We start from the raw sequence: 12,769 nt of genomic DNA on the forward strand, positions 1-12,769 counted from the left end.
ACAGAACCTGAGGCCCTTCACTGAAGGATGGCCAAATGAAATGCTTGGAAATGAGTCTTCAAGCCATCCTTGTGAGTGTGCTCCAGCACCCTGATCTAAAATGATTCTTCCTGACTTCAAGGGGCACTGAATCAGGTACCAGGCACTCAGGGACTATTTTGCACAGGTGTATGCATTACTTTCTGATTTTCTAATGAAGCACCAGTTAGAGACTGTGATATATTTATTCTGTGTTTGTAGATGAACCTAGCAGAGAACAGAACTATTATTATAACTGCTTTATAAAGCTAAAAAAACTTTCTCCTTTTTTAATGATTTTAAAAGTGGACTTTTTTGATATCCAGTAAGTTTAGATTAGTCTCAGCAGGTACTCTTCTCTGCCGTGTATATCAGGTGTTGAGATATTATAACAATTAGAAGGGTTTAAGAACTCTCAGGCACTTTTATTGAAAGATAGCCTTTCTTCAGAGACCACAATTTTAGCTCTTGTTAATTTATCACTAAATACTTATGGGACTGTACAGCATTTAGGAAATATTTATTTTAAAAATAGTAGATCAGTATTGTAAAGGAAAGTTGTACAAAAATTGAACATTGTGCTGGTAAAGTAACATAGAACAGCTTCCAAAAACACAAGGCAAAAGTATTAAGGAGTAACACTGACAAAGAGTTCAGTAATTGTTAAAAACCATAAATCATCAAATCAACTTTGCAGAGACAAAGAACTAAGCTGATAACTGAAGTTATCTTTTATCACTAATAGCTGCAAAGCAATCTGACGTCTGTGCAGACCTGACCACTGGGGAACATCCTCAGCCCCAGGAGCTCTGGGATAGTTGGCATCCTACAGTGGGCTGCCAATGGCAAGGCAGGAGAGGGGGGCAGGACTAGGATTCTGTGCATCTATGGGATCACTAGAAGCCTTCCGGTACTGTCAGCAACTTCACATAGCATACAACAGTCTTTTGATTGTTGTAATTAGTATGAGAACTGGCTTGGTATCTACACCTAATCAAAAGGTTGTAAGATCCAGGGTATATGGCAACTTTTTTTCACTACACCCTTCCTAAGCTGCTGTACTGCATTGCTCCTCAGTGAGCCCTCAGGCTATAGGCTGGGTGACTTTAAACAAGCAAGACCCTTGCAGTAAACAAACACAGATCTTTCATTTTAAAAGTACATAAGAGGATTCACACTGCAAGATTGATCTGACTATCTGATCATAGTAATAGAACAGTCAAGAAGCTTTTTCCAGGGTTCACTTGTTTTGTGGTTTCTGGTAATCTAAAAGCATATCTTCCAAAAGCAAAATGAAAGTATATTAAATATAGCATGGCCATAGAAAAGGAAAACAAAGACCTGGGACATCTCTCCTAATGAAATATATGGCAAAAGCCCCATTTAATTCAGCAATAATGGGACCACGAATAAATAGCAAGTCATAAATATTACTTATGTACTAATACAGTATACTAATTAGACTAAGCTGAGACAAAGAAAAAACCACACTATTTTATATGAAAATTATACACAAAGCAATTTACAAATAGTTAATGTAGTCATCATATATTAATCAACTCTTAAAGTAATTATAGATGGATTTCCACCATTTGTCACAATACTCACAAAACAATAAATATAATAGCAACATATGAAGAGTACGTTTTCTGCTGGCAGTCAGCATGGTGGCCTATGCCTGCAGTCAGAGCCAAATCCACCCACTGGGTGCCCAGAGAGAAAATCACTTTGAAATTCTCTTTTTCCTCCATTTCAACTCTCTCGGGTGAGGAATTTTTACCAGTATTAATCTCTGCACTGCACAGTTGTTCATTTTAAATTAAAAGGTTCTTAAAAGCTTTAAAAATCTTACCAATAATAACAACTCAGCTCAAAGACTGTGTCTGACCCGTTCCTTAAACTTTTAACAAAACTAGGGGAAAAAATCCTGGTGATACCCTACATACACACTACTACCAACTTGTTTATTCATGACTGGTTTACTTACAGGATACTCTCAAAAACTTTATGATTGATCATTTCATTTTTGTCATTAATTTGGTATGTTGTGACAGTTAAGATGCTGGTCACTGAAAGTCAGTTTATTTATAATTCTGCGTTTCATTTTGATAATTTATAAATACTCATGGCCCAACAGATGACTAACTTTCTTTACAAATCCCGCTCTTCTTTCTGTGCATGTTATTGACTGCATACACAGATTGTAGTGAAAATAGTTTTTAAAAGCGAATCCTTCATTAAACAAGTTGAATCTTCTTTCTTGTTTACTAAAATACTTTATCATACAGTCTATCCTGAAAAAATAGTTTAGGGAAATTCTGTGGTCTGCCTTATGTGAGGATTCAGATACGATGGACCTTTCTTATCATATTATCTATGATCCTATGAATAAGCCAAAATGTAAAGCAAATGAAGAGCTGAAAATCATCCGGCACAAACTGAGCTTCAGCTTACACTGAAAACTGTATCACTTACTACAGTTGACAACTTCTGAAGAATTCTCTTACATGGAGAAAGATGAGTATTTTTTTCCATGAAGATATGAAACTTGAAGAGAGAATACAGGTGTCAAACCATGACTTCACAGACCAGTGCATGCATGGACCTCTGTAGGCCTCAATGTCATATCCAAGGCTGAGGTTGCAACAGCCAGTTCTGTATTGTGAACATTAATAAAACTGGGGATAGCTCATAAGCAGTCAACAAATTTCCTCTAGCTGAGCAACAGTGGCCACATGATTGTACTACTGGTGATTCTTTGCAGAGCAGACCAGTGGAGACTGAAAATATCACATCCACTGGGAGTGGTCAATGTAAGGCCACAAAGTGGACTGTCTCCCTTTTTCATGTTTCATTAAAATATTATAAAAACAGTTTTACACATAGAAAAAATTCTATCCCAAATAAATGGAAGAAAAATTAGTCTATTCCACTAAAATTAATATAATGTTTGTTCATTTGTTTAAAGACAAAACATTTCACCACAAGGACAGTAAAGCACTGGAGAACATTACCCAGGGAAGTTGTGCAGCCTACATCTTGGAGATTTTCAAGATGTGACTAGACAAATCCCTGAGCAACCTGGTCTGAATTCAGTGCTAACCTGGCTTTGAGCAAGAGGTTGGATGAGATGGTCTTCTGAGATCCCTTCCACCTGAATTATTCTATGATTCACTGTTTCCACTGCTCTTGAATAATCTGGAAATCACTGACGGAACTGGAAAGGTGATACCTGGAAACCTTAAAATAAGAGTACTCTCTTAGCTGGTTTTCCTCTCTATGCCTGCAGGACCAAAGGCCTGCATAAACCATGAGCTCCTTGCTTCTGCTGCACTTCCTCCTGGGAAAACACCATGTGATATAATCCAAGACCTATATCTTGGATTTGCTACTTGCATAAGCATTTCCCTCTATTACCTGATGAGTTAGAGGCTTCATTTAGTCAGGTGTTGCAAATCTGTAATCATAATTATTACTGCAGGTGATCAGTTAACATTATTTGTACAGTGGCAGCTCCTCATTGGCCTAGTCATGGACATAGCCTTTTCTTACCAAGCACTGTATAAAAAATACAAAAAAAAAAAAGAAAACTAAGAGGGAGGTAGCCATCCTAAAGAGATAGAAGCCTCAGTCAGGCTGAAAAGTGTGGTAGCATGTACAGATAGCATGCACTTACACAAAAACATCATCATTAAGAAAAAGTGCTTCTTTAATAATTTATTGCAGCTGAATCTGCAACTAGTAGCTAATGGAAGCAAACTATGTATATAACAATTTAATGCACTGTATTCTGGCATTATAGAAGTCATGACTGGCATCTCTAAATATGCATTATCAAAAATAGATGTAAACCATTTAATCAAAAACCAAAAGCGTATTGTTGTTGTTAGGAAAAACTGATACTTTACACTAACTGTAAAAGACAGATTAAGATTTGCAGCCATCATAGATGTGCCACAAGGGATGACCCAAGCTAAATACATGCAGCTTTGATTCATACTATTAACTAAACGCTCTTTATAAATTGTCACGGGTCTTCCCATCAGGTGAAAAGAACAACGCTGTAGTCCTTACTGTGAAAAACATGTAACAACCATATAAAACATCATTATTTGAAGATATCTTTGAACTCCAAACTTCCATTCTGACTACATTGCACTGTTTTGTGTTTACAACATTAACACAATCTAGTAACCTTAAACTGTCCTGTAGAGATCATGAGCCTCCTGGTGAAGATGCATTGTAGTCTTGATTGATGGATTGAGCGTCACATCTTCAGCACTCTATCTTGTGCTTTCACTCGTCAAGGGGATATGTGTCTATTTTTGGCAGAAAGGTCTGATGATAATTTACTCTCCGTTCATACAGATCAATTCTGATCTATTAATACATGTCTATCCAGAAAAATACTAAATGACAATGACATGTTTCAGTGAGGTCTTGGAAGGAGGTAGACTAAACATATGCTTAAGTATGTATTCTCCTTCCAGATTACAAGGTGCTTAACAGATAAAGTGCTGTGTAAGTGGCTGTGCTGCTCTCCTCCATTTTCTGTGCATTTTTGACAGGTCTGTAAACTATGGTTCAAGACAATCCCCTGCCTGATCTTTTGTTTGTGATCAACACCATTTCAAACAGACTTTGAATCTAGAAAACAGAAAACCAGTATGTTCTTTGACAAACCCCAAATATCACCAAAGTAATAGTAAGAAAATGTATTTGAAATAATAAAATCTAAATCTTGTTATTCCACTACCCTGAGAATGGGGGCAAATTGCCAGTGATAATGGCTATGCACATTTATTTTTTCCTTCATAACATGAAGATATAAAAATTCAGACTAGCTGAACTAGATTAGAAACTTGATATAACTTTATGATATTTAGAAAGTCTAGCACTCTTTTTGATTAAACTCTCAAACTGGATCATCAGTCTCCGGGACTGTAAAATATGGAATTTATAGTAATGTGGATCCCTATTGTGGTGGTGACAAAAAGCATTTTAAGTGACTCACCACATGTCAGTGGAAAAGAAAAGAAACAAAACCAATCCAAACCAATCCCCAGGATTGTGGGTTGGTTTTTTTTGTTTGTTTGTTTTTGTTTTTTTTTTACGGCCCAGTGCTATTTGTAGAAGGCATGTTTGGTGCCCAAATTGGGTAAGTATAGAGATCGAATATAGGCACTATCCATGTCATAATTGCAAGCATAACTACAGCAACTCCGATGATGTTAATGCCCAAACCCGCTTTCACCTAAAGGAGAGGAAAAAGAAAGCAGAAACTCACATCAAGACACTGAAGAAAGTTTTTAAAATGCTAAAAATCCCCTTTAGGGAGATTTGCTTAAAACTCACCATGTCCATAACAGTTAAATGACCATATGAAAATACAATGGCATTGGCTGGGTTTGCTACAGGAAGCAGGAATGCAAAAGAAGTACACAAGGTAGCAGGTATCAAAATGAAAAGTGGGTTCACATGTATGGCTTCAGCCTGTCATAAAATAAAAGAGAGAGGACATCTGTCAAGGGACACATCTGCTAAATGAAATACATGAATACAAACTTATTACATTAACACAAGTGAACTGTGAACAGAACTACCAGTTTAAATAGTGAGAAATAACCTTTTCTGTTAACTTATTTTTAAGGTTATATCTGGGAATGCTTCAGAGGAGAAAAGGTGATTCTAATACAGAATAGCTACTGAAATTTAAATTCATGCCTGATGTTTTCTAATTGTAGTTGAGTCCATAAAATAAGACTATTGCAAAGACTATGCACAGTGCACAAGCACAAAAAGCAAAAACACTGCAAGAAAGATGATAAAATTGAATTTGTATATAATGCATGGAGGGATTCAATGAAGTGAGGACTAAAGTTTCTTTGTAAGAGAGGGAAAGGGCATTAGTATGTGTCTAGGCTGCCCAAGAGGAAAATCTACAGGCTAGAAGATGATCAGTAAGTTTTGTAGAAGAAGAAAGAACTGGGTGTTTTGATAAAGATGATGACATATAAATACATATAAAGCACATCTATTAGCCCTCTCCGCTCTTTGGTGACATTGAAAATTGCAGTGTTAACCATTTTTGCTGAAGATGTGGTCCCAAAACAACACTAGAAGAGCTGTCCTTTTTAAGTTCTTCAACTATTTGCAAATAGAAATAACACTATCAATTTTTAAGTGTTGAACTTTAACCTAATTTTACTGAATTTTCAACATCTCTTGTAAGAAAACGTCAAAAAAATCAAGTATCCAATGCACAACATGGCACAGCAAAAAGATGCATGAAGTATTTTATGGAGACTTTTAAAAAACTGCTTCTTTGAGCAGCTGTATTATTACAAGGATGATAGAGCAGATTCTGATTAAAACCAACCTGTGTTATACTCACCAAAGGAGATAATATGGGCAAAAATATTGTAATGGTAGCTGGATTGCTGGCCACTTCTGTTACTGAAGTGACAATAAGGCATGATATCAGGATAACCAACCACAAGGGTAATGATCCTAGAGGGGTCAATTTACTTGCTACCCACTCAGAAAGTTTTGAAACCTGCATAAGGAATATGACAACATGATTATGTTTTACAAATCACTGTAAAGAAAATTTAATAAATGATATAGAACAGGAATTTACTTATCTGCTAATTGTGAAGTATTTGTGTAAAAGAGAAAAACTCTGAAATATTTTCCATATTCCTACCACATGTTTTTAAACACATTAGTCTCATTCAATGATGTCCTATAGGAACCCATGCAGATGATATTCCGTTTATTTGAGACGTCCTCTGAGATGTTTAGAGGAGTCATAATCAGAGAATTGTAATATGCATATATCAGGCTGCATAACCAGAGTTTGGACCCAAACCTGATGGATTTACTGGAGTAGTCAGCAGGATTCCGTATGGGAGGTACCTCAGTCACATGGGACGTTAACCCTAAGGCTTTGGAAACAGTGTGTCGCACAACTCTTACCACCATCAGGTTTAAATTAAATAACAAACAGTAGTCATGGTTGTGCATAGTCTTTGAAGACAAAGCAAACTCCTTTTTTTGTAACCCTGCTTTCTGGACATCTTGAATATTCATCACATTTATTGTGTTCAATATTGCTACAGAATAACTTGTTAAAACAAGAGAATAACTGTGAATTCACTGCATGTCTGAATTGCTCCTGATGTGGGTCATGCTAGTTGTTCAGTATCCTCTATAAATTGCATTACCTCACAGCCGTCTGCCAGTGCAAACCCGCCACCAACAAGAATAGCTATTTCCCAGGGCATGCATGACTGAAATTCCTTCCAAGTAATCAGTGGAGTGTAACCAAAAACAGCTAGGAAAAAAAAAAAAATTAAAAAAACCCACCAACGTTTAAAAACATATTGAAAAACATCTTGAAATAAGCTCTTTGAGGAAGTACTTGGGAAACATTCAAAGGCAAAATCTCATCATTATAACATGAAGAAAGTCTTTGGCGTGAACAACCTGCACTTCCTGCAACAGGTCCTTAGCTGGTGAAAACTGTCACAGCCTGAAGACAATACAGCTCTAACAGTGTTCACCAGTGGAGCACTGGCCCCTCTCTCCTCCTTCCCTACATGGAAGAGAGCTATGGGATAGCACTGAGTTTAATTTACTTGGTAAAACTGCACTATTCAGGCAGATTGCTGAGCAAATGCTGTTTTGCTTAGACTCATTTAGGTTCTGATCTTGCATTCTCTGTGCACCCCCAGATCTCATTGATTTCAGCAGCAGAATTGAATGTATAAAGAGGACAAGCTGGAGGTATACTTTAGCCAGGGTAAATTCCATTTTGAAGGGGAAAAATTAAATGAGAATGGATTCATTTACCATGTTGAATTTTATAGGGTACCTTAAATAAGCAGTAACATTTTAGAAAAATAAACCCACACCCTGCCCCATGCAGTCCCATTCAAAGCCCATTGCAGCCAATGGAAAGGTGGTTTCCTTTGTTGGAAGAAAGCTGCAGGTAGCAGGTTCTTGGACAGTTCTAGCTCCTGCAGCTCACATTGCTTAATTGTTGGCACTGACTTCCAGACCAGGGTTACTTTATATCCCAGTAAGATATTATCCTGTATTAAGATTGTAACATTACTATTTAACAACATTCCTCTAACAAGTGCAATAAGTTATATTTAAGGTAGCATCTTAGATACCTTATTGTAGTAAAATCCACATCAAAATATACTCAACTGTTTTCTCCATTTGAAGTCCTAGACAATGTTTTTGCTGGAATAATAAAGAACAGGAGGCCTATCACTAAGGCAGTTGTTGAATCAGTAGCATAGCCTTTATACCTAAGGAGAAATTAATAAGAAAAAACCCACATAAATATATGTAGTCAGGAGGAGTAGGGGAAAAGTGTGAGGAGGAGGATGGAGCAGCAGAAAGGAGCTGTTATGGATGGACCACAACCCCCTGTTCCCCACCCCCTGCACCACTTGGTGCAGTGGAAAGAGGTAGAGGAGTCAGCAATGACGGAGTGAAGTTGAGCCTGGAAAGAAAGGGAAGTGGGGGAAAGGTGTTTTCGTTTTTGTCTTTGTTTCTCACCGTCCAACTCTATTTTAAATTGGTGATCAAAGTAAATTAATTTTCCCCAAATCAAGTCTGTTTCCCTGTGATGGTAACTGGTGAGAGATCTCCCTGTCTTTATCTCAACCCATGAAGTTTTTGACCTTATTTTCACCCCTGTCGTGTTGAGGAAGGGAAGTGAGAGAGGAACTGAGTAGACATCTGGCAGTTAGCCAAGGTCAGTTCACCACATCTGTAGAAATATTAGATGCAAACCCTCTAAATTAATAAATAAACATCTTAAGTAAACGTGTTATTTATCACACATAAATAAGCTGGAAGAGGGGAATGTTTGGGAATAGCTAATGCTTAAACACTAATTTTCACAGTTCAATGATATATTTGATAACTTTAATATGCTCTGTAATAGATTCAGTCCAACAGGCCTTAAGAGCACTGTGCATACCCACAAAGGACGATGCTTTTGTAGCTAAGAGAAGGCAGCAGAGTTTTATTATCATCCTCCTATGGCTGTCACTACTAGGGTCATAGACATAAGGGCCATGTTTATTTTGGTCATTTCCAGTGTCTGAGACCTGCTTGCACTAGTGTTTCTTAAACTAATCCAATGTCCTTCTAACTTGTACAGAGTAGCCCTAAGATCAGGTAAAGTGCAAAGTTGAGCTCTAAGACCATTTTAACACATCCATCTGATTCTGTTACACACTGTTAGGTGGTAGCATATCCCAGTCTGTCTTATTTCTGTCAAGATGGTCATTCAAATGAGTAAGAACTTTGCTGAAGAAAGTTAAAACCAACATTTTCTTAAGCTTTGTTATTATTTTTCTATTTTCTATAAGTTCTTCTGTAAGTGTTCCTGAACCAATATACCAAGATATTTGTCCTCTCAGCCTCATACCATATGCTTTTCTGCATATGTAGTAGCTACAGCAGGTCCAATCATAACTTCCCAGCAGATCTTCCCAGCAGTTTAAGGTTTTATATTAAACCAGGACTTTTCACTGAAAGGGTAAAATTATCTCCCGGTTATATGTTACAAATGTATAATCTGGTAGATCCCTTTGTTTTAACAACCATGTTAGGTGAGAATCAAAAAACCTTAACATGCATAGCACAACCAGCATAGTTTTAGCTAACACTGCCTCAAAATGAAGCTGCCATAGAAGTTAGTTGAAGTGGTTCTCTCTTTCTCCTGCTTCCTGTTGTCTGCTAGCACAGAAAACACCTTTAAAAAAACAGTTATTATTTTGTTATATTTTCATAAGGCAGATGGTTCTGTCTACATATCACCTTTAGCCTAGGGCCAGATGCACTGGATCTAAAGAGCAAAATTGTCTTTCTCTAGGATCCTATCCTGCACTCTCCCAAGTCTTGCTAGGAGTTTTGAAGGATGGCAAGATTTAGACAGAGAAACAATTAATGATGTCACTTTCTTCTAGGCAGCAATTTCTTCACAGAATAGGTGAGGTTGGAAGGGACCTCTGCAGGTCACCTAGTCCAAACCCCTGCTAAAGCAGAGTCACCCAGAGCCAGTTGACCAGGACCATGTTTGGGCAGCTTTCGAATATCTCTAAGGATGGAGACTCCACAACCTCTCTGGGCAACCTGTGTCAGTGTTCATTCAACCTCATGGGTAAAAAGTGTTTCCTAATGTTCAGGAGGAACACCCTGCGTTTCTGTTTGTGCCCACTACCTCTTGCGCTGTCACTGGGCACCACTCATAAGAGCCCGGATCCGTCCTATTTGCATCCTCCCAGGTATTTTTAAACATTGACAAGATGCCCCTTCAGCCATCCCTTCTCCAGGTTAAACAATCCCAGCTCTCTCATCCCCTCCTCATAGAAGAGATAGTCCAGTCCCTTAGTCACCTTTGTGGCCCTTTGTTGGACCTAGTATATCCTTGTCTTGTACTGGAGAGCCCAGAACTGGACACAGCACTCCAAGTGCTCCTCCTGACACAGCCCAGGATACCATTTGCCTTCTTTGTGGCAAGGGCACATTGCTGGCTCATGTTCAATGTGGTGTCCACCAGGACACCCAGGTCCTTTTCTAGCAAGCTACATTCCAACTGGGTGGCCCCCAGAGTGTACTGGTGCCTGGGGTTGTTCCTCCCCAGGTGCAGAAGCTTGCACTTCCCCTTGTTGAACTAGGGAAGTGCAGTTTTTTGCTCACAAAAACGTAGTATTCCTGATGCAAAACACCATTCTCAGAAAACCTGCTTGGGATACACACAACATCCTACTGTTAGTCATACTATTATGAAGGCACACATGGCACCATTCCAAACAGAAGCTTTTCAATCATTATCAAATTTTGAGATAAACATCTTTCAAAGTCCATTTATTCAAGCTGTAATACAATTTCACATACAACATCTACCTGCTTATAACACTGCAAATCTGATTGTCCTATAAGGAAGTAAAAAGCTCTTGATTAAGGAGATCTCACAATAACTCCAACTGAGATCATTGTAGAGAACAGAGCAAAAGTACATAGTGGCCTTATGTTAGAAGTAAAGAAAGGTATAAACCATGCAGAAGAAAGGAAGAATACACTCAGGGAATAATCTGAGGAAGAGTGAGGGAAGCCCACCTTGCATAGATCAGCTGTAATCAGCTGCAGCCCAGCGTTGAACTTTCTATTTCATGTGAGGTTCATAAAGTCCTGGCCAAAGGCCAACCTGAAACTCCTCTAATTGAAGCTTATACCCTACAGCCTGGAATCAGGCCAGAACATGGAAGGAAATTGCTGTAGCAGAAATGATGTGTGATCCTGTGCTGTCAACAGATGGGGAGGAAACAGGCGTTTTTACCCTGTGTGCTGCTCTCTCTAGTGTTATGCAACATCTATTAAAACATCTTGATGTCTGCCTCCAGAAGGAGGTAACAGGGGACCACAGCAAAACAGTAAAGGATTAGTCTTTAATAGATTTACAAAATTTTATTAAGAATAATTAACTGGTAAAGGTAATGTATATTTGAAAGGCATCTGATAATGTTGCTTAGAAACGAGCTCTACTCAATACTGATACAGCAGAAATGTGGATTAAAAATTGGCTGACATTTCAAAAAGTAGCCCTTAAAAGTGGGGAGGTATCATCATTAAATATCAATATTTCTGCTGGGATTTCAAAAAAATCAGTGTTTGTATTTTAAAGGGGTATTCAGTAACTTGTGAGGATGCACACAAAGGTCTGAGAACATGAACATGGGTGGTGAGAGCAATGGGAATTTGTTTCTGGAAACAAAACCTCAAGCATTCCAATTCATTTGTCAAAACAAAGCTTATAATGTGATATAATTAAACCAGATACATATATCCTTAAAGCATCTATCACAGAAAAGTTTTTAATCCAGCAGGGAAAGACAAAAACAGATGGCTGGAAAGTATATTCAGACAGAAAACTAGATGCGAGTTTGTCTTGTTTAGTTTGGCAACAGAGATGATTATCCACAAGGACAGGCTATCAAGGAAAGCAGTAAATTCCAAAATCTGAGGAACCTGGCCTTTGCCAGCCTGAAATCAAGCCTGGTTGCTTTCTGGGAATTTGTGTTCTAATAAAAAAATCCTGTACTGGGTTTAACACAGAGAACGATGTAGCTCTTCTGACCTTCAGAATTGATGGTCCTGTCTGGTTTAAGACCCTGGAAGCAGTGTGATTGCCACCTAATAGGACCCACTCACTGGTCTGGGAGGGTCTCAAGGTTACTTATAGCTCTGACATTGTGGCTTTTCATAAGGACAAAGCTCATCTGTGCAGGTGACAGAACTTCCCTGAGGCTGGTTTGAGTCTGTGGGATAAGATCCTGTGGAAAGTAAGTACTACCAGATTTCTGATAAGAAATCAGATTTCTAAGGGCAGAGAATATTTCCTTACATTTTTTTCCTGTAACATAAACTTAAGGACATTGTGCACATGCCTATCAGTATATTTAAATCCAAAACACTGGAAAATTTTGTAGGCAGAGGCATTAAGGAACAAGTGCATGAGAGATGTAAGCTGCAATTCATTCACTCCTAGAAGCCTCTTGGACATCACAGCGATGAGTGCAATGTAATCACTGATAGAACCACAGTTCCTGGGGTTTGAGTACTTTTTCCTGCTGCTTTGTTTTCTTTAAAGAAGATGACTTACTACTACTCCCAGCTGTACCTGTGCTGGCTCCTTGTCCCACTCTTGGCTGAGAAGTTTTCA

General features: G+C 38.2%; 1 protein-coding gene across 1 annotated transcript in view; it reads right to left on the minus strand.

Moving 5' to 3' along the window:
• Positions 1–422: 422 nt before the first annotated feature.
• The window catches only part of SLC13A1 (solute carrier family 13 member 1), a 28,826-nt gene continuing 16,479 nt past the window's right edge, over positions 423–12,769 (minus strand). The window contains exons 11-15 of the mRNA XM_074825477.1: positions 8,236–8,339; positions 7,245–7,354; positions 6,413–6,574; positions 5,374–5,511; positions 423–5,272 (exon numbers count right to left, since the gene is read on the minus strand). Of these exons, the coding sequence (XP_074681578.1) occupies positions 5,129–5,272; positions 5,374–5,511; positions 6,413–6,574; positions 7,245–7,354; positions 8,236–8,339 (658 nt within the window). The 3' untranslated portion in view covers positions 423–5,128. The remainder of the gene's footprint in view (positions 5,273–5,373; positions 5,512–6,412; positions 6,575–7,244; positions 7,355–8,235; positions 8,340–12,769) is intronic.

The sequence above is a fragment of the Strix aluco genome, chromosome 5, assembly GCF_031877795.1.
Source record: "Strix aluco isolate bStrAlu1 chromosome 5, bStrAlu1.hap1, whole genome shotgun sequence".
Taxonomy (NCBI): Eukaryota; Metazoa; Chordata; class Aves; order Strigiformes; family Strigidae; genus Strix; species Strix aluco.